Consider the following 22,304-nt stretch of genomic DNA (forward strand, 5'->3'; position numbering starts at 1 on the left):
CCTGAATGTGGACAAATGCGGAGTTTTGGTATTTCCTCCAGACACGCCTTTGCACATTTCATCAGTACATCGCTCTAACCAGATTCCACAAGCGGAATCCGTAAAATATATGGATGTTACCTATCACCCAGCATTAGATTGGAGCCTTCATATAAATAACAATGCGTTTAAAGGAGAACGCGCTCTAGGCTGGCTGAGAAGAATCTGCAATAAAAAGTTCGGGATGCGCCGCGACACATTATTGTTACTATACAAAGCCTACGTAAGACCTATACTTGAATTTGGTCGCATTCTGTTCTCTGGTAGTGCAAACTACAAGATTCACTCCTGAATCTTACTGGAAGGACGCGCTCTACGTCTCGGCCTTGGTCTTCCAAAATCAGTTTCAAACGCCCTGCTTTATCTGGAAGCCCGTATCCGTGATCTAAATTCCCGCTTTCAAATACTCACGGTGCGAACTTTCATCAGGTCATTGGACCCGGCGACGGTATCAAATGCCACAAATTTTGTTAACGCAGAACCTTTTAACACCGATTGGTGTTTATCTCAGTTCTTTGCAGTGGGCTCTTGACCACATGTGGCCAAACACATGCCGGCAAACATTTTAAACGGCCTTCTCCATGAAAACACAGAGGAATACCCTTATCATACGGTGCTTTTTGCCGATGCCTCCGTCAGCTGCCAAAAAGCTGCAGTTGGCATCTTTTCGCAAGATTTGGCCTGGAGTTATTCTGTCCGCATCCCTGATTAAATTCCTATATTTGCAGAATTCTCGGCTCTTCGATTTGCCCTGCATAAAATTTCATGCCATCTGTCTCACGTTATTATTCTCGCTGATTGTTTGTTAGTTTTAGTCTCCCTTGAAACATCACAAAAATATTTTCTGAGCTTTTTACTGCCATTTTTTGTTCCATGCACTTTTAAGGAGGTCCGTTTTGTCTGTGTCCATGGCCATGCAGGTATTCATTCAAATGAGGTGGCTGATTACTTAGCAAGGTTGGCTCTTGACGGGTCGGTGACACATCCCGCCCCAATTTCAGCCTACTGGCGATTTTCAGGTTGTAGCCGTTCCAACACATATCAGCCAGTTTACATGATCCCTTACTAATACCACTGATTATCAGCACTTAGCATATAATTGTAACGTCGTGTCGTGTAAAACCAGACTGTGTGAGGTATCAATGACGCGGTTGCGGTGCAGGATTCCCAGTTTGAATTAGTATCTATGCTGGTGTGGGTTGACACCGACAAATCTATGTGACGCATGCGGGGAAGTTGAATCTGTAGACGATTTTCTCCTCTACTGTCCACAGTTCGCACTTCAGAGGAAGGTTTGCCTGGAGGTTCCTCTCTCCAGGATAGAAGAAGAAGAAGAAGAAGAAGAAGAAGAAGAAGAAGAAGAAGAAGAGAAGAAGAAGAAGAAGAAGAAGAAGAAGAAGAAGAAGAAGAAGAAGAATTATGGCGTCCTTATGAGGAGCAGTGAGAGGAAGGCTTCCTAGAGAGCGGCAAAGAGCTCCTCAGCGCCGTTAAAAGGTTGGTCTTATAGCATGTTTCCAGGTTCATGAAGCACATTTCATGAACGCGAGCCAAGCGCAGTATTTAATCCAAGAGCAATATGTCGCACGCAGCTAGCACCTTCTAGGCTTAACTCAGCATGTCATCTTACGTCCGACGCATTGCGTAAGAAATCTTCGAATCTTGTAAATCTGAACGCTTTCATGGGGAATTCAGCAGTCATTAATTATCCGGAGACCGTGCATCATTTAAGACCCACGTATTGTAAAGGAACCGCGAATCAGTCTAGAGGCATGATCTCGAGAGGCTAACTGCTTTCCAGAGGGCGCCAGCACGCTACCTGGTTCAGTGCAAGCAGTTTCTTAAGTGGCATGTGAACATTTACAGGGTTTTAAATGCATGCCTGCGTATATACCACGTGAAATTAGTCTGGCTTGGGTCGCTGGTAAATTAGCGAATGCACACCAGCCGGAAGTGAACGACGGAACGCGAAACACGCTCTCTGCAGTGCGCAGCTGCCGATTTGCCTAAATACGCGTAAACTAGTCGTTGACTCTGAATGCAGCATACTGCAGGGGCTTGAAAAAGAACATTTATTTTGTGGTATCCTTTTGTGCCTTTGCTGCACGGTGCCGCGCTCTCCTCAACCAGTCTGATCCAGGTTGAAGGTGTACAGAAACATGCTGCCTCCTTCTCTCATGTACTTAAGCTGTGTGGTGGAGCCTGGAGGAAGACGGAATCATTGCTATGCTGTACGGCCATTGCAAGGAAAAAAAAGGCGCTCCGCTCGAAATTAGGCATGAAGCAGAGGCAACACAGAGCCGAAAGGCGGGCAGTAAAAGTTTGCGTACATTTAATGCCGTGCAGGCTGAGTTGTCTACCGGCTCATCGCCTGAGCCCAGGATTTTGGTTCGGGTGAAGCCGACTGCCGTTGAACAGGTTGTTGGCAGGGCTAGCCCGTACAGCGTTCCTCCCGCTTCCTGACTGGCCCGCAGGAATTTGAACTTCTTGCGCACCTTCTGGAAAGGCATGAAAGTGAGTGTCGTTCTTCGTTGTTAAAGATGTGATGTATACAGATCATTGTAGATCTCTCCCGTTTTGTGATTTCGTTCTTCCTGGTTTATTTACCACTTGTCCAGTCAGCATAAAGGGGCATTTTTCTGATCGGCAGCAAGAAGTCATTTTATTGGACTGCAGTTTAGAGCTGAAGGCGAAGGATTGGTTTAAAACATATTTAAAACTCTTGATGGTGGCGATAGCGCCGAGACTAACTGTTTGAAGTAAATTTTTGAACAGAAGGGACAGGACATGGGAGGGGAAAACACAGACTGGTTTCCTTCGGAATGTTCGTTCACAAACTGGCCCAGCAGTGTGCGTTACTGTAAATCATGCATCGCTAGAGCTAGGACGCTAACGGTGTGATCTAACCACAGCAAACGCAAAAGCCTCCCCAGTCGACCACTTTGGCCATCTACCTTATCGTCAACATCACGCTGGCCTTTGCGTCTTCATCATCATCATCATCATCAGCCTTACTACACCCACTGCAGGGCAAAGGCCTCTCCCATGTCTCTCCAATTAACCCTATCCTTTGCCAGCTGCATCCACCCTTTGCCTGCAAACTTCTTAATCTCATCCGCCCATCTAACCTTCTGCCGCCCCCTGCTACGCTTACTTTCTCTTGGAACCCACTCCGTTACCCTTAAAGACCAGCGGTTATCTTGCCTTCGCATTACATGCCCTGCCCAAGCCCATTTCTTTCTCTTGATTTCGACTAGGATGTCATTAAGCCGTGTTTGTTCCTTCACCCACTCTGCCCGCTTCCGATCTCTTAACGTTACACCTATCATTTTTCTTTCCATGGCTCGCTGCGTTGTCCTTAACTTAAGCTGAACTCTTTTCGTTAGCCTCCACGTTTCTGCCCCGTAGGTGAGTACCGGTAAGATTATGCTGTTGTACACTTTCCTCTTGAGGGAAATTGGTGAACTGCCACTCATGATCTGCGAGAATTTGCCATATGCGCTCCACCCCATTCTTATCCTTCTAGTTATCTCCCTCTCATGATCCGGATCAGCTGTCACTACCTGCCCTAAGTAGACGTATTCCGGCACAATTTCTAGGCTCTCGCTGCCAATTGTGAACTGTTGTTCTCTTGCTACACTGTTGAACATTACCTTGGTTTTCTGCATGTTAATTTTTAGACCCATCGATCTGCTCTGCCTGTCTAACTCGTTGATCATGATTTTGCAGTTCACCTCCTGAGTGACTCAGCAAGGCAATGTCATCAGCAAATCTCAGATTATTTAGGTATTCTCCATTTATTCTTATTCCCAGCTGTTCCCAATTCAGCCTCGAAATACCTCCTGCAAACAAGCGGTGAACAGCATTGGCGAGATCGTGTCTCCTTGCCTGACGCCCTTCCTTATTAGAATTTTATTGCTGACTTTATGGAGGACTATAGAAGCTGTGCAGTTGCTATATATATCTTCCAGTATTTTGACATAAGGCTCTTCTACCCCCTGATTACGCAATGCCTGTATGACTGCTGAGGTTTCCACTGAGTCGAAGGCTTTCTCGTAATCAATGAAAGCTATATATAGAGGTTGGTTATATTCTACGCATTTCTCTATCACCTGATTGATAGTGTGAATATGATCTATTGTGGAATATCCTTTACGAAAGCCTGCCTGATCATTTGGTTGATTAAAGTCTAACGTTGCCCTGACTCTATTAGCGATTACCTTAGTAAATACTTTGTAGGCAACGGATAGTAAGCTGATCGGCCTGTAATTTTTCAAGTCCTTGGCGTCTCCCCTTCTTATGAATTAAGATAATTTTTGCATTCTTCCAAGCTTCTGGTACAGTCGACGTCATAAGGCATTGCGTATACAGGGTGGCTAGTTTTTCTAGCACGATGTCCCTCCATCCTTCAACAGATCTGCTGTTACCTGATCCTCCCCAGCTGCTTTTCCCCTTTTCATTGCTTCTAAGGCTTTCTTTACTTCATCTTTCGTTACTGACGGGATGACGCATTGCTGTGCACTGCTGTCTTTCTCATTAGCGCTCTGATTACATTGGCTACAGTACAGGTCTGTGTAGAACTCTTCGGCTACGTTAACTATCTTATCCATATTGCTAATGACATTGCCCTGCTTGTCTCTTAATGCATACATCTGTTTTTTACCTATGCCTAGTTTCCTCTTCACTGTTTTTAGGCTACCTCCGTTCTTTATAGCATGCTCGATTCTCTCCATATTAAACTTCCTTATGTCGGCTACCTTGCGCTTATTTATTAACTTTGATAGCTCCGTTAGTTCTATTCTATCGGTAGTGTTAGATGCCTTCATGTTTTGGCGCTTCTTAATCAGATCTTTCGTCACCTGAGATAGCTTCCCGGTATCTTTTCGAACTGTCCTACCGCCTACTTCTACTGCGCACTCCGTAATTATTGATGTCAGGTTATCGTGCATTGAATGAACATCAAGATCATCTTCCACAGTTAAAGCCGAATATCTGTTTTGCAGCGCTATCCTAAACTCCTGTGCTTTCCTGTGCTTTCGCTAGCTTCTTCCGTTCCCTCTTCAAGTCTAAGCTAATTCTAGACCTTACCATTCTATGGTCGCTGCAACGCACCCTTCCGAGGACGGCCACATCCTGAATGATGCCAGGTTTAGCGCATAGTATGAAGTCGATTTCATTTTTAATCTCACCATTGGGGCTCTTCCAGGTCCACTTCCTGTTTTCTCGTTTGCGGAAGAAGGTATTCATGATCCGTAAATTATTTCTATCCGCGAATTCGACTAATAACTCTCTCCTGCTATTTCTAGAGCCTATCCCATAGTCACCTACCGCGTGGTCGTCAGCCTGCTTCTTGCCCACCTTCGCATTGAAGTCGCCCATCAGTACAGTGTACTGCGATTTTACTCTATTCATGCTGATTCTACGTCCTCATAGAAGCTTTCAACGGTCTGGTCATCATGGCTGGATGTGGGTGCGTAGGCCTGCACCACATTCAGCTTGTACCTCCTATTCAGCCTAATTACTATAGCTGCTACCCTCTCGTTAATACTGTACAACTCCTCTACGTTGCCAGCTATGTCCTTATTAATGAGGAAACCCACACCTAGTTCTCGTCTATCCTTTAACCCGCGATAGCACAGTATGTGTCCGTCCTTTAGTACTGCATACGCCTCACCTCTCCTCCTAACTTCGCTAAGCCCTATCACATCCCATTTAATTCCCGCTAGTTCATCGAACAACACTGCTAGGCTAGCCTCACTAGCTAAAGTTCTAGCGTTAAACGTTGCCAGGTTCAGATTCCAATGGCGGCCTGTCCGGTTGCGTCTTAGGTTATCCGATAGACGTCACAACAGACATATCCACAGATTAGCTACGGAAACCGCTCGTGCTGGGAGCACCTACCTGTCTGCTTTTGTCTATCTTACCAAGAACCCCTTAAGTAAATGCAACTTTTTGTCTTTGGAAAGTGTGCATGCATTTATCGTTTTAAACACAACCTCAATTGTTCCTGAGCGTCTCTTTCTGCCTTTGTTAACTACTTCAGGATCACAGAGAGTACACTAGAGTCTAAGAGGTCCCGCGTGGACGAGATGTGTGAGCACTTAGTTTGTTGATTATATTCACTAAAAACATTTCATTTCTCCTCAGGACTTCGGGCAGTATGGTCTGTGCCCTTTCATCAAAATCTCTCATGACTCCCCATATCTTCGCGAAGAAGTTCGTCCGCGGAGAGCGTCTAAACAAGCATTTAAAAAGCGGGAGGAGACAAGCAAGCTATTTCTAGCCCCCTCAATCAACCGCATATCTTAAAAAAAAACACGTGTGGACGAACGTACTTTGACGATTCGGTATACTCAGGAAGCGAAGAAAAAAAATGTTTCAGCGCACGCAATTGTACGTTTTTCAGGTGATTCTTTGTGTCCTGGGCCACTTAGCTTCAGCTGATGCCGAGCGCTGTACTGTGTAAAGCCTTTCACAGCGGTAGCTGTTGGTGCGACGTTATGAGACACCGCGTTGGCCTCGGTACACAATGTGAGTTTCGTGGAACGGCCGCTATGAGCGCACTGCAGTCACAACGAAGAGAGTTGCGTGGAGCCGCTACATGGCACGCTAGTCGCGTTAACATGCGACAGCTGGCCATGTAGTAAAGAGCGGCTGCCGCATGGCTTGCGCCATTCTTTTTCACACGGAAGGAGGCAGCGCTAGTCGGTTGGAAAAAGGGACACTGAGGATAAATTCAAGTTGGCCAGTATCGATGCATTACCGCATTCTAACTCGATGTATGCACACCTATTTCAGTGAAAAACTTAGGTTTTATAGGCCAGAAAAGTGGTTTAAAATGACGTACAGGTGTCGCCACTCCAGCCGATTTCACATGAACTCGATACATCAAAAGCCGCAAATCCCAGACGCAAAGCTACACCACGAATTATCTCCAAACGGCGATCACGTAGTCCTTTGCGGTGTAGACGTTACGAGGTTGTTTCGAGTGGCGGGAAAATTTTGAAATTCATTTTCCCAGCCGGTATAATCGTCTTTTGCTGCTGTACAAACGTCAGTTTATACAAAAAGAGCCACAAAATTGATCTTTGCGAACAACAAGAATTGGGTGCATTTAGTATGTTTTTACAGCTGCTCTGACTCGCGCGATCGAGAGCGCGAACGTGTAGCCCCCCACGCTGATCGCGAACAATGTGTCGTCCCGTTAACGCAAGCTCGGCAGACCAACAGCTGTCGCTGATGCTTCTTTCACCTGTTGCGCAACAAGTATAAACGTTCTCAATATTTCTTTATTCGTGTTTTCGCGTTCCGTAGCATCTCCTAGTCATTCTTCCGCGTACCTCATGCGAACCACCCCCAGCGCCTTTACACCTACACGTCGCTTCTCTTACTCAATAGACATCTTGCCCAATGATGCATGCTAAGTCGCTGACTTTCCCTTCACTTTCGATCCAGATTTTTCGCGAACTTGTAAACAGGCAGCTTGTGTTTCCGCGCGTTGTCACTGTTAAGCAGGGGAGCATTTTTCGGGTGCAGAGTACACCTACCCCCAAGAACCACGCAGTCCGCGGAGTTGGCAACAAAGTCCCCCTGTCAGTGTCGGCAGTTCCCTGGTCGCTGTAGCGGCCGTGGTCGTCGTCTCCTTCGTGGTCTGGGTCTCCTTGAGGGGCGCCAGGCGGAGTCCAGAAAAGGCGACCGCGTCACGATGCGCAACAGCGACGTGCGCCAACTACCAGAGTACATGCGCCGCAGCCCTTGTGGACTTGAGGCGTCATCGCTTTCCCTACGCACTCGTCATATACGTCGTGACTGAGGGCCAATACTCGTCTTCGCAACCGGCTTCCTTCCATTGATGGTTGTAAGCTCTAAATGGGTAACACCCGCGACACAAGAAAGATGACTGAAAGACGTAGCGAAGCTCTCTCAACTGACTGCTTGTTCTCCTTTCATGGTCGATCTTAGCAAAGATGAAAAAGAAAGCCTTTTATAAAACGGAGAGATGCACTGATTGTTTTGGGCGCTGGCTGCTTCGTAATATGTGTATAAAAATAATTTTTTTCTACTAAGGCCCTAGACCTCGGTATTTTTAGACAGACGTTAACGAAATATTTTCCTAAAACAACAGCAGCGGATCAATATAGGCCTTCGATTAGCATTCTCCAGGTCGCCACCTGCTTTTATTTTTCAGCGCACGCTTTTTAGCGATTCGTGGAAACTTATTGCTTCTTCTCGTTCAAACATACCACTATTCTTTTCTATCTGTTCTTTAACGCCCACTTCCCGAACCTTTGTTACGCTCTTGTAGAAGTCGTCACATGGTGCAGACTGCACGAAGATTATCATAACTAGGAGCCCTTGCGGAGTGCGTAGGGAATATGCAAAGAATAGTTGAAACCACGGACCGCGCAATATACTATTATTTAGGGTTGTGGTGATGCTGTTGTGAGGGTAATAAATGAATAAAGCTTCAAGAGGAGCAAATTTTAAAAAGTAAAGGCAGCAGGGTACCGTAAGAGAAAGGGGGGGGGGGGGGGGGAGCCTGGCGCGCCACATTTTACTTGTTATGCCCTACCAGCGGTTTTCGAATGACCCTCAGGATAGCCTAAACTCTTTATGCCTTTCAGCTGAGCTTTACTGTGCTTTTAAAATAGGAAAAAAAAAACTATATGTATGTGACTAGCCGACAGCCTAAAATCTTAAATTGCAGCCAGGTGCCCGAGTGCAGTAATTAAAAAGTTAATTATGAGAACTTAGCTGTATGAGCTTACAGTTAGAATGACTCTCCATTACAGACGGGGTCTAAAGTGGCATTCACTATGCCCACAATTGTAATGATTGTATCTCCAGAAGCCAAATTGTGCCCATCACTGGTGGGCTCCGCTCAAATACCCGATAATACTCACAACATGCAACAAAGAGGCTTTACACTTTATTTTATGAATCTGGGAAAAAAAAAGACAAAAAAGCCGAAGGGCATTTTAATGAAGTGCGATTTCTTTCGAAAACAAGCTTTAATGCGGAGGAAAATGCGTCGAAAAGAATAGCACCATTACCGAAAGAGTGATATTGCTGTCCTGGAGCAGGAAAAATAATTCCAGAACATATTTTTACTGACCCCGTTCACCCAGAGATGCAGACTCAATGCGGGCGCACTGTACAGCAAAATAAGCAGTAATATTACTTCCGCTATGGCAGCTTAATGAAGAAAACCTTCGGGCAACCGTTATATTTATTCCACAAGACTAACTCGCGACGGGGTGACCGCACTCAAAACAACATGGTTACTTACGAGCGATCTCTTTCACATTTAGTGCGCCAACTGTCACCGTTTCCACCACCGGGCCAACGCCAAAGCGTCTTCCGCAGATGAAGTTGCATCCGTCCTCCGTGTGGTGGTTAAGCATGAAGCTACGCAGCGATATTCATTACAGCGGCGCGGTATCTCCGGGGAATCCGATTAAACGCATGCCTACAGATTAATATGGAAAACGAGGTACATGTCGGGGCAAAGAACGCAAGTACTCCGCACGCGTCAGTGGCGAGACATGGCGCAAATGAACATAGGAGCGCGCATAAAGGTAAAATGCGTAGCTCGCACTATCATTACGAGTAAGAAATGCTAGCGAATTTGATGCGGCATGTTTCAATGGGTTTGGCTTAGCTTCTGCGGTGAATAACCCATATATATGCTGATTTCAGAAAACCACGGCACATATGCACGGGGAAGGCTCCCGAGGAACCTGTTTCTGTATAAAGCATGCATAAAGCCCGCAATCAAGGATAGAAACTGTTACACATGAATCAGAGGGAAACAATAGGTGCGTGCTACGAACTAAATAAAAATAGATTTAGGGGATTTTTCTTTAATCATTGCACAATGATTTCTCTCGGCTTGCTTGAAAGAGTATCATTCTTTTACGACTTGATCAGTACAACACGTTGAAAAGATGATGTAACATCGCTCCGTCAAGATGAGAACATGTTAAGTGGGCAGAGTTATTTAAGAAGTACACTCCAACTGGTATCAACTGGTTCTTATTGAATCAATACTTTAACCGCTTAGGATATATTCACCTGTGGCGGGTACTAATCAGAAATTGCGGCCTTCACTCACTATTGTCCCCCTTATTTCCGCCAAACGCCGATTGCTTTGAATACCGTTTTCTACCTACAGAAACGGCCCAAGCTTGTGCTTTTCCGGTTCGTGATCGAAACTTCGCGTCTTGAACGAACGGCACCTCACCCTACTCGAATATTTATTTGTAAGCCGAACTACATCCGCACGTCGGCTGGAGTATTCTGCTGTCGATAGTAGACAGGTTTAGCACTGTCGTACATTAAATATGGTAACTACGGTAACCACACGGCAAATGGAGGAAAGCAGGACACAACGCTGTCGACGGCCACGCGTTAACACATTGGCCGTACAAGTAAAGCTGATGGGCTAAAACACTCTCTAAAAGTAGCCAGAACTGTAAGCCCCCAAAATATAACTGTTTATCATGACGAATTATGTCGGCGCGTTGATCGGACAACGAGTGCATTTCGCTGTGATCTCACAGGCGCCTGACAACTCCTTTTCGTTGAGCAAGCGCTCTCCCATTTTAAATTTCTGCTGTGGAACAATTATTGCTGTCGGAAAAATTATCCGCACGCTTTCTCTTGCGATGCCTTCGGTTCCGCGTTATGCTACCCAGTTTTCTCCACCGGCTGCAACGGAGCGATCCCTCCGCTGCTCGCGGGAATGCCCGTTGCCTTAATGTTCATTAGAATGGCAGTGGCAATGGCAGTGCAGCAGCTAAGAGCGGCGGACGCAGGCCTGCTGTCATCGGCGCTGGACGTGGGCACTCGGCCATGCGACGACTTCTACCAGTGTGGCGCCTGGCTGCGTGCGGGGCAGCGCCACGAGGTCAACTGGGAACGATTCCTGCGGGATGTCGCCGGGCGCGTGGCGGCGTTCGACCACGAGACTGGCAGAGGTGGGTGCACTTTTCCTTAGCTCTGAAATCTAGTGGAAGTAAGAACTGCCGCTGCAGACCAAATGCATGTGTAGTACGTGGAGGTTTTCATTTCATTTTATTTACTTTACCCTTCAGGGACATAGGCATTACAGCGGAGGGGGGGGTGAAAAGGGAAGTTACATGTAACAAATATAGAAGCATATGCGTACTACCTAAGCTATAAAGCGTTAGAAAGAAACTGAAAATACAATGTTAGCTAAAGCAGCGAGAAAAAGTTGGGTAGAGTTCAAATCCACGAGCCCTACGGGAAAATGGTTCCATCCTTGAGCTATACGGAGTATGAAGAACTCCGTGAAAGCTTCTGTGCTTGATGATGAATTGCCCACTTTACAAGGACAGCCAAAACGGTTGGGTATGCATCCATGGTAAGGTATAAGATAATGGCGCTGTGTAGGGTGATGGTATAATTTGTGAAAAAAAAAATCTCAGATGCGAACATTTTTACGTAATGATAGGGATGGAATGTAGAGTCCAGATTTAATTTCAGCTATGCTGGCTGCCTCGTTTATTCTCTTCTTTTATATTGATCAAGTTTAAATGAGTTGAATAATTTGTCGTCATAGGAATCCCAGTTCGGCAACCCGACCGCGGCGGCTGCGTTTTTATGGAGGAAAAACGCCAAGGCGCCCGTGTGCTGTGCGATGTCAGTGCACGTTAAAGATCCCCAGGTGGTCGAAATTATTCCGGAGCCCTCCACTACGGCACCTCTTCTTCCTTTCTTCTTTCACTCCCTCCTTTATCCCTTCCCTTACAGCGCGGTTCAGGTGTCCAACGATATATGAGACAGATACGCGCCATTTCCTTTTCCCAAAAACAATTAAAAAAAATTAAAAATTAAAAGTTCAGTATTCCAATTTAGAGGGAATTATTGTTTTGTAAGGTAGTATTTTCAGTGAGCATGAGGTGTTGGCAAAAGCCGCAGCGTAAATAATGCAACAAGCGGTAAGCATTGTTTGTTTTGTTTAGAATATGCAGGACGTAGGTTTGCGGGGCTATGCACCCCATTATATATCAATAAATTCCCTGATACCTAGCGGTATCATTAATAGTAGGAGGCAATAATAGGAGGTATCATTAATAGGAGGTATTATTATTAGTTGTCCTTCAGATTCGCATAATTTTGTTATTGTTGCATTTGTTATTGTCTAGCTCCGTTAAACACGTATTACACCAAGTTGCTATAATATTACGGCCGGAATGCAGAACGACTAACGATGCAATTATCTGCGAAAAGATAATTATAGACTATAATGGAGAAAAGGTGATTAATATATATAAACAGAAGAGGACAAAGGAATGTGTCCTGTGTGTCTTTTGGTACGCCTGACCGGGCTTAGGTGAAGAAGTTATAATCATTAGCACTAACAAATTGAGAGTTAGCAAAAAAACGTTCACTTTCTTTTCAGAAAAATTGTGATCAGTGCCTAGCTGGTTCAGCTTGTGAAGTAGCAGAAGTCTAAGAAATTACACTCATCATAGGATGAGCGATCGAGAACACGGTGTAATGCATATGAGAATGTCACGAGTTGGTCTGAGAGAATTATGATCCGCGTGATCTGTGTTGTGCCTGCATAATAAATAAGTTTTCGAGAAAGTTACGAGGTTCAGGAATATGATATGGTGGAGACTTTTAGCAGCGCGTACTTGTCAGCGAAATGGAGCGGTAATCGTGAGAGTTCTTAGCAATCAGTATGGGTTCTGATCACAAAGCGAAAGAGATGAGAGGGTGGCTGAACACTCGTGACTGAGAACCGATGAGTGACTAAGAACCGATGGTTTCTTCGGTGTGGTTCACGGTATTAGGCTTGGTTTGGACGAATGACGACTTACATATATGGGACAGGCATAAAAATTGACAGTGGCTTAGCTTGGCTATGCCAAGATATACGTAGTGAAAGCAAAGGCACAGCTAGGTTAGCCTTGGTTAATCTTGATTGCAAGTCCAGGTAAGTCCGGTTGTCTGGGTAGTCGTCGCGTGGTTCGTCACGCCGTTGGTCACGTGACCAGTCACGTGGTTGGCCACGTGGTGCGGTGTGACCACGGTGGGAATACGAGCACGGCGAAACGGCGAGTTCGTGGCCAATGTAGCTTTCGCTACAAAATTTATGCGTGTGAAATCTGGAGCGCGTGCCCGATGACCTATACTTTCAGTGATACGCAGCGGCTGTTTTCAGAAACAAAATAAAAAGAAAGGCGCCTTCCTCCGTTTTCCAGAAGTTGGGAAGGTAGCAGAACCCTTTCCTCCACGTCGCGACAAGCAGCCGCCGAGCATCGCCGCCAGTAGGTTTTTAGGCTATCTGCCACGGGCTCCCGTTTTCGCGCTCTTAAGTTTCATTGCTGTACGCCACCAGGCGTCACTGTTTCAGCCAATTTGACATCCAGACATGTGCGCATCCTTGGCAAATGCACTTTACGCACGACTGCAATGGGCTGGGTCAAGCGAACCGGGAAGCTGCCATGGTCTGCGGGCGGCTCGCAGTTGCTCTTCTAGGGAGTCAGTGAATGTAGTGAGAACGGCTTGGTAAAAGTCAGCCGTAAACGTAGATGGGTTAATAACAATGATGAGTGCTTGTACTCGCTTTAGTTCATCGTCAAAGTGTGTTTAGAGTTGGCAGAGACATATAGGTAAATGTGGAAAGTTTGCCACTTGAGGCCTGTCAGCGCGGCGCCTATGGCATTGATTTTGTGGTTTTGTGGTTTGTGGGCGTTTAACGTCCCAAAGCGACTCAGGCTATGAGGAACGCCTTAGTAAAGGGCTCCGGAAATGCCGATCACCTGGGGTTCTTTAACGTGCACTGACATCGCACAGTACACCATCCTCTAGAATTTCGCCTCCATCGAAATTCGACCGCCGCGGCCGGGATCGAACCCGCGTCTTTCGGGCCAGCAACCGAGCGCTATAACCACTGAGCCACCGTGGCGGCCCTATGACTTACTGAAGTGATGCAGATGCGGAGTGGAGTCCAGATCGCCGAACTTTCATATCTAACAGGCCGCCACCGTAAAGAATACCTTCTTTTCAAAGTCTGTTCCGGTGAATTCGACTTGCCAGTGACTGGTTTTGAGATTCATCGACTAAAACGACTCGAGTTGAAGAGTTTCTCTTGTGTGTTGTCAATCCACGGAAGCCGGTACACATCTTTCTTTGTTGCGGTGCTGAGTAAAAGAGGATCTACGCAAAGCAGAATTGTACCATATTTATTTTTGACGAGGTAAATGCTGCCGCAAAGTGGTTCTTCCACCAGATGACGTCGTCGATCAGCATTTCTTAGATTTGCTGTCCAATAGAATAGGATCCTGACGTAGACAATCGATAGCGACTTTGGCAAAGATGCTAGGCAGATTCGGAGGTTACAATGTGGTATTTCTATCTGGGTGTTTGTCGCGCTATGGACTACGACCAAAAGCAGTATCCGTAACTTCGAAGGAGGCTTCGAAAACATGAATGTTTGCGTTGGAGTAACGCTGGGTAAATGTCGTGAAAAGCCCCCGGGGTGATGGCTAGTAGAGCTGTTGCGGGGGGGGGGGGGGGTCTGAGAGAGTTAACGCAAGCCTAACTACAGCTTCTTTTTTGACGAAAGCGACGGTTGTGACTTTTTTCAGGTGTCTTCATCCTTGCATGAAATCCTTTACCAGCCGATCGGCTAGCCTGCTCTGGAAGCGAGTGATGGCTATTTCGAGGCCGTTTCTGCATTCTAAAAAAAAGTACACGCAGTGTGCTTAACTGGGAAGGTAATAGTAATTATTACGACAATAACAGATATATTTCTTTGCTGAGAGCTTAGATAAGTAAGCGTGTAAAATGTGATTATGTCCAGTGCTCCAGAAGCACCTCAAGTGCTAACTTTTAAATGAGGCAGAACCTACCATGGCAGCGAAAATGACTTGTTCTGCTAGTTTTGGGCAATCTTGGGCAGTTTTGGGCGAGAGTGTTTTGCAGCGTCCACAGGTACATATTGTCACGACAAAAGGTTGAAATACACAGGGCAGGTTTACTTAACTATGCTATGACGCGCAAGACACCAGAGAGCTCGACAGAGGGAGAAGAAAAACGTCTAGCCCTTAGAATGTCCAAGGTTTGCCAAATGCCAGAAAATACAGTTCGGCCGCGGTACGGCGCTACTAGAGGGGTTAGTAGTATGGCGATATAAAATCAGAAGCTAGGACAAAGTGCTTGCTTGTTGGGTGAAGCTAGGAAAAAAATGTCGTGTAGGGGTCTAGAAGTGCCCGCCATGCAGTGCATGGATGCAACTAACGTCCAATCGAAGGACGCTACGCGCACATTGCAAAACCGAAGCGGTGACGTCGCAACCAAAGAGACACTCTCGCCTTCTGAGACTTGGCTGTGTAGCTTTCGTAACGACGGTTCGATGATAGTCACCTCCCTCTCATAATTAATCACCAAATTTTCTTCCCATGGCATTTAAACATGCAGGACAACGCGTGGAGAACAAAGCCGTCACGAGCATCAAGGCCTGCCTGTCTCCTCTGGTGAGAGACAATGTCCCCGAGGTAAAGAGCGTTCTTCTGGAAGCGGGCCTGCCATGGCCCAACCACAACCCTTAGCCAGACGTCATCAACGCTCTGTTCTACATGTCGCGGCGGGTATTCCAGGCATGCATATTTGACGCCTTTTCCCGAAAGGTCTAATTTCGCTTTTTGTAATAAGGGCATCCACCCGAACGCACCCATACTGCTGCACACGGGCCCCGGACCAGGACGAATTTTCTTTAACTGCAAAGTTTCTGTTACCCGCCGCGGTGGCTCAGTGGTTAGGGCGCTCGACTACTGATCCGGAGTTCCCGGGTTCGAACCCGACCGCGGCGGCTGCGTTTTTATGGAGGAAAAACGCTAAGGCGCCCGTGTGCTGTGCGATGTCAGTGCACGTTAAAGATCCCCAGGTGGTCGAAATTATTCCGGAGCCCTCCACTACGGCACCTCTCTCTTCCTTTCTTCCTTCACTCTCTCCTTTACCTTTCCCTTACGGCGCGGTTCAGGTGTCCAACGATATATGAGACAGATACTGCGCCATTTCCTTTCCCCCCAAAACCAATTATTATTATTATTAAGTTTCTGAGAAACCTGTGCAGCTTTCCTTTACAGCCGTATGGCTGCGCTCGGGTGGATGCCACATGAGTAATTACTGCCTTATTAAAAATTCACTCCACCTTAGGGGGATTCCCCTCAGCATTTGACCAACACTACTCTTCTGCTACCCAGTGCCATCATGCGACGGCGTGTGTCGATTTGCGTTGCAGAGCAGATCGCATAACAGAACAAACCGCCGTATTGCAAAACCGTTAACTGCCCGGCTGTTTGGTGATGTCCACTTACATTCATATCTAGAGCGAAACAGAACGTGGACTACACAGAAATGACGACCGTCTGCAATTTCGTCGCCTATCAACAAGAAAGCGATGAAAGCGCCCACTCGGATCGGAAGGGCGTTTCCGCCGCTCTTTCGCTATCTCTTTCGCTTAGACAGACACGAAAGTCTAAGCTGCAGAGTTCACTGGTATGGCCGGCAGCTGCAAGTCTTCCCTGCAAGTGCCAGGTTTGTTTGTCAGCCTGCGGCTGTCGTGATCGTTTCTGTAATGCTGTAACGACTGCAGGTGATATCCGGTCAACTGCTAAGCTACCTACAATTCGATCCCCAGATATGCAAGAGTTTTAAACAAATAGGCCATTGTCTTGTGTTCGTTGGCGCGTGGCCATCGAAATAATTAAAAAAGGTTATTACGTGGCAAGAAAAAAAGAAAAAAGCTGTCGAAATGAAGAAATTAGTAAGGAATAAAAGACTATGATCGAGGTGAACAACAGTACAACAAAGTGCTTTGCGTAAACACCTACTGAAACCACAAAAGAAATTGTAGGCTGAAAGACTACCCTTACGGTACTACCCTAGGAAGTACTTAGTAGCGAAGTCAGCCTCATAGACATCCACCAATTCATTGGGTTTGCAGGCAGTGTTTTTGGACATCGGGGTCAACGCCGTAGGTAGGCGACGTGATATAATGTTCCTCAATGACATCCAGTTCAACGAGGCCTACAACAAGACCACTCAGCACGTCACCACCGGACACATACGGAGCCATTTCCGCGGCGCGTACGAAAGCTTCGCTGCGCCCGGGAATATTTTCGGAGAGGACCCCGAAAAGCACCAGGACCGGCTGTTCGAGGAACTTACCGAGATGAAAAGGTTCATGGATGTCCGAGTCAGCGGTGGAGCGTCGGGTGCCGCCGAAAAGATGGTGCACCCGGACCCGGCATGGTTCGTGTCGCTGACGCCGTCGGTGGCGGAGTCCCGTTGGGACGCGGCCTTCCAGCGTTACCTGAACGGGTCACTGCGTTCCTTCAGCGGCGTGTTCCTGGAGTCTACTGCGCGCTTCAGGGTGCTGTTCGAGCTGCAGAGGTTCTACGGCGAAGAGAAGACGGCTGACTTTATGGGGTGGTTTGCGGTCCAGGTAAGGTGCATCGGCACCCAGCAAGAACCTTGAGGATGGTTTAAAAAGTGTGGCACCTGTATATCTCCCTGAGAAGCTAGACGGGAATTCCTTATCTTAATTTTTCAAATAATTAAGACATGCCAATTTCGACTCTGAGCCTGAGATTTCTTTTTCCTGGGTTTCGAACTTTAGGCTTTGTGCTCGAATATGTGCAGTATGGACAAGTTTTTAAACTTCCGAATCACATAGGAAAATTAGAGCCCTGCCTTACTGTAGGTTTCTGTGTGTTCTTAGAACTGCTTACAATTGCCCATGGGCGTTGAAAAGTGCCTTCGTGCCTGTTAAAATGTGTGTCAGTCGACTTTTTTGTCTAGCAGAGTAAAACGCACTCGTACTTAGTCAAAGCATTATGAGAGCTCTTTAAAGGGGCCATGACATGGTCATTCTTCATATTGCAGTTTTGTTCTTGAGTAACTAATACAAGAGCTTATGACTCAATTTACGAAACTTCGCTGCCCTGGATACGCTGTATATTCGAAAAAAAAATGCGATCGAAATTGAGACCGGGAGACTCCTCCCACCGGCAGTGGCCGCCATATTGAATGCTCTCGTGACGTCACTAGGGCACTGCTCTCGTTGCTACAATATGCGCAGCGAGGTCTCATTCCCTCCCCTGTACTTTCGCGGGCGATCGAAGTCGCAGTCGTCCCCCATATATGATAACGACAACATTAACGCAGTTTTTCTTGTGTATAGGTAGGGTCCGGTCACACTAGGTCGGTGCAACGGCGATCGACGGTCGGGTGGCTGGTCGGTATGCAAATGCCGTCGCTGACGCACTGGTCTGTCACGCTAGACCGAACCGACGACGACGCCAGCACGATCAACGACCGTGTATCGTAGTAGAGTTGAGAATCAGCTTAGTGGGAACCAGAAGAGTGTGGTGGGGGACTAGTTGGTATGACATTCTATAAAGTTAAAACTTATTGTACCTGATGCTAGCCACGGCGACGTACGCGATGTGCGTGCACCGGCGAAGGTGTGCTTTCAATCGGTGCCTGCGCATAGAACCGATCGGCGAGGCAAGCGACGACGGTAGCGCTCGTAGCTCCCCGCCGTCGCCTAGGCTTGTGCGCCCGAGCGAAAGCTTCACGTCCGGTGAGGCGACGGCCGGAAAAACTATCGATAAAAGCGAAACGAGCGGCTACATTTCATGTCTTCACACTTTATCACTAATCAGCGGGGAACTCCTGCCAGATGCTGGAAGTTCGGCCGACGATGGACCGCCGGCCCCTTTCGTGACGAGGCCTAGAGAGTACGCAGTATTCGTGTGTGCGCTTTCGGCGATTGCGGAGGGCGAATTCGCAAGTTTTAGCGCCTGCAAATATCTGTAGAGCGTAGTTTTGGCTACAGTATTCTCAAAGCGACGACTGCTTACATCGCAAGACGCAAGTACAATGAGGGGGAAATGCCGATATGATGCCGATAGATAATATTTATGATACGGAGAACCCACCTTGCGTTTTATGCCACGGAAATGAGCAGTACTCTTTGCGCACAGCCACGTGAACAAGCTTAGTGCGGGGCTGCAGTTGTAATCGTCGCACTCCTGGGGCACAATGCGCACGCACAGCAAAATGCTAAATGATGTACTATTATTTTGAAGCACTCATTTAGGCGGCGGCGAATATTCATCGGTGCGGACAGTGAAAGCATTCGAGTCGCGTAGTGCTTTGCAAGCGCCTTGGTTCCTTCAAAAGGGTGCTACGAGTCGAAGGAAATGTATGTTCGACTTACAAACGCACACATGCAGCGCGGAAGTCGTCGAACTCGGCACTTTTCCCTGCTCCTTTCGTGCCTCAAGGTTACTCTAGTGCCATCTTTTGATAATTTGAGTTTAATTATCGAGTCATTGAATAGCGGACAAGAACTTGGTAGCCTGCTACAAAACGCCGCGGCTTTCACGGCGCACATCGGCGAAGGCATGCACGGCACGTGCCGCTTTTCACATACGGGAGCACTTCAATGCTCAAAAGAGACCACACTCATAACATACGAACGGCATGCTTCTAAGCGTAAATAATAAAACAGGGGTCCATCGATTTCTGTTTCCTCAAAATTCAGCAAACGGGCGCCACGAGCAAGTCCGCTTTCCCAAGCATCACTTGGCTCGCGTACAGTCGCGATCAATTTGAAAGTGATTGCGCGAGCATCGACCGGCTCGCCTTTCAAGCTGAATAGCGACCGATTTCGGAACTGCGATGCCTTCTTCCCCTCGTAGGCTTTTCCGGGCTACAACCGTCATCCCTACGACTAACTCGCCATGTTTTTTCTGCGTTTGTTTCCCTTTCCTGGCAATCACGTGGGCCCGTCGTTGCTGTGCGTCTCGGCTAACAATGACGCCTGTGTGTAAAACACGATAAGGTGATCTGAATGAATTTGAAGGTTATCTCGCGAAGGGTGACGCATCTTTAACACATCTTTTTGTGAAACATTTTTACTACACAAAGTCAGAATTGTAATATCTCCCCTTTCCCTTTGGCTGCTCCATGAAGAACTGTTATCATATTACCAATAATATTGTAGGGCATTCGCTTTATCTTTTTTGTATATCCTTTTTTATTTGTTATTGGTATAACCGGGCTCTGTTTTCCTGTTGTTACAGGTTACGATAAGACTGTCACTCTCTTCTACAGACCACAGGTGCTGGACTGGTTATTCATAGAAAAAAATTTAAAAAACATCGCCGCGGTGTCCTGACCTCAGTATAATTGAGACCATTTAAGGAAATATGGAAGCTAATTTGGCTCGCGTGCATCCGGACACAGGGGTTCAGAAACACTGTGCCAAGCAGCAGAAGCGAAATGGAATGTCATTAGTGGAGACCCGGCTATTGTAGAGTCGCTATACACATCGTTGCCCAGAAGAGCTCCAAAGGCAAGGAGGAGACCCTATCACGTATTGGAGGCAGGTCGATACGTTTCTGAAGCGGGCAGTATCGACAGATCTTAGACTGCATGTCGTTTAAAAGTGCAGCGTGCAGAAAAATATTTTTTTTGCAGTGTTAAAGGATTCTCTAATGTTATGCCTTAGCTATTTTTGACGTTTTCATCGCAAATTTTGCGACTTCAGGAAAAGATTAGAAACGACCGGCAGTGTTAAACACAAGAATAGTTGACAGTATTATACTATTGTAACTACAGTAAAAGGAACGTGCAGTAAATGTCACCTTCGTTTTCGTGGACACCTCAACCGGGTCATGGAGGAATGGGTATAGAAGTGAGTGAAGAAAAGGATGGAGAAATTGCGCAGCGAAGGGCACCGGTGCAGCTACGGGGGCACTTGAGAGTTCTTTCGTGCTGTTAATGACGTTCAGTATTTGATTTTTAATCGGTTGACTTAAGCAAGCCTCAATTATGAGTAGTCAGTTATCGTCCCCCCCCCCCCCCCCCCCCTTCCCCCCCTCTCGCACTATTCAGGTATACCACACTAAGAAACGTTACAAAGACGAGACCGCGCCTTTACTTTCTTGATTTTCCTCCATTCACTTTTTTGCTACCGAAAATGCAGGTGTGCAATGAAAGTGAAGTATAGGGGGCCCACCTAAGCAGCAGGATAGAAAAAGCACCTTTCCATCCTATGATCCACTACCTTAAACGGTTTTCAAAGCCGCTTTTTTCTGTACGCTGCCGCCGTCGGCCCAATTTTCTGTTGATCACCTATATATTCGTTTGCGTTAATAATTTCGAGCACCTGGGGAGCTTTAACAAGCACGGACCTTGCATAGCTAATAGGTACGACGGCCTGCTGTGCAAACTAAAGCGGCTATTTGGGCTTGTTGGTTAGTGATCATGGTTAAAGAATGCAGTGCGTCAGCACGCCTTCAATTTTACTTTCAGACAAGGAGTCCAGGTTTCTAGGCCCACTGTAATTACGACTCTGTTTTGCATGCCAATTGGAGTAAGTCTTGTTTTTTAGAACTTTTTAACTTTTCTTTGACTCTCTATGGCTTTGAGCGGTCGACTCAGCTTTAGAGTAGCGTTTTGTCTGTTTTGTTAAGCGTTTCGCCCTTGACCCTGCTTTGCTTCGAGTTTTGACACAGTTTTTGAGGTGACTATGTTGTTTTCGTCTTTGTTTTGGTTGTCTGTGCCTTGTGTCTGTCATTTGCTTTGTTCTGCGAGGGCGTGTATTCTTCGATCTTATGGCTCTTCCTGGTCCTCTGGTTTTTGGTTCAGCGCTGACGTTGCGTCGCCTTGATGTGCTGTTACTTTGATTTTGTGGCAATGGTATGGGTCTGTGTTAGATAGTTTTATCGCGACTGCTGATTTATTTGGTCACGTGCGTTCTGGATGGCATTTTATAAGCTGATCTTTCCACTGAAAAAATGTGTTGGTAGTCAGCGCCAGTCCTGTGCACTTATTCGTTTGTCCTTGTCTTATCACGCTGCATTCTTTAACCATGCCGTGCAAAGGAGGAATTATGAAAAGTGAGAACTCTAACACCAACGTTATGCGAAGAGAGCCCGCTTTTTGTAAAGGTGCCTAAGGGCAACGGAAGCTAGCGTAATTTCATCCCTGAAATGTGGAAAAAAAATGCTGCGCAAGGCTGGTATTTCTAGTATGGGTTGACGGTCGCACGATTACCTTCCAACTGATTGCGTCCACTCCCACAGTATAGAGAAGAATACTACACGTGCTGTCTCACCACTGCCCGTTGACGCGTAAAAAAACAACGATTAGCTGTGACTTGCTGCAAGGGGGGTGACAGCTGCTAAATGATCATCGAAAAGAGAGAGCGAAGC

General features: G+C 46.7%; 1 protein-coding gene across 1 annotated transcript in view; it reads left to right on the top strand.

Moving 5' to 3' along the window:
* Positions 1-1,459: 1,459 nt before the first annotated feature.
* The window catches only part of LOC144108636 (uncharacterized), a 44,519-nt gene continuing 23,674 nt past the window's right edge, over positions 1,460-22,304 (top strand). Inside the window, exons 1-5 of the mRNA XM_077641823.1 lie at positions 1,460-1,533; positions 2,383-2,550; positions 10,854-11,015; positions 15,493-15,658; positions 17,093-17,521. Of these exons, the coding sequence (XP_077497949.1) occupies positions 10,891-11,015; positions 15,493-15,658; positions 17,093-17,521 (720 nt within the window). The 5' untranslated portion in view covers positions 1,460-1,533; positions 2,383-2,550; positions 10,854-10,890. The remainder of the gene's footprint in view (positions 1,534-2,382; positions 2,551-10,853; positions 11,016-15,492; positions 15,659-17,092; positions 17,522-22,304) is intronic.

The sequence above is a fragment of the Amblyomma americanum genome, chromosome 10, assembly GCF_052857255.1.
Source record: "Amblyomma americanum isolate KBUSLIRL-KWMA chromosome 10, ASM5285725v1, whole genome shotgun sequence".
Lineage (NCBI taxonomy): Eukaryota > Metazoa > Arthropoda > Arachnida > Ixodida > Ixodidae > Amblyomma > Amblyomma americanum.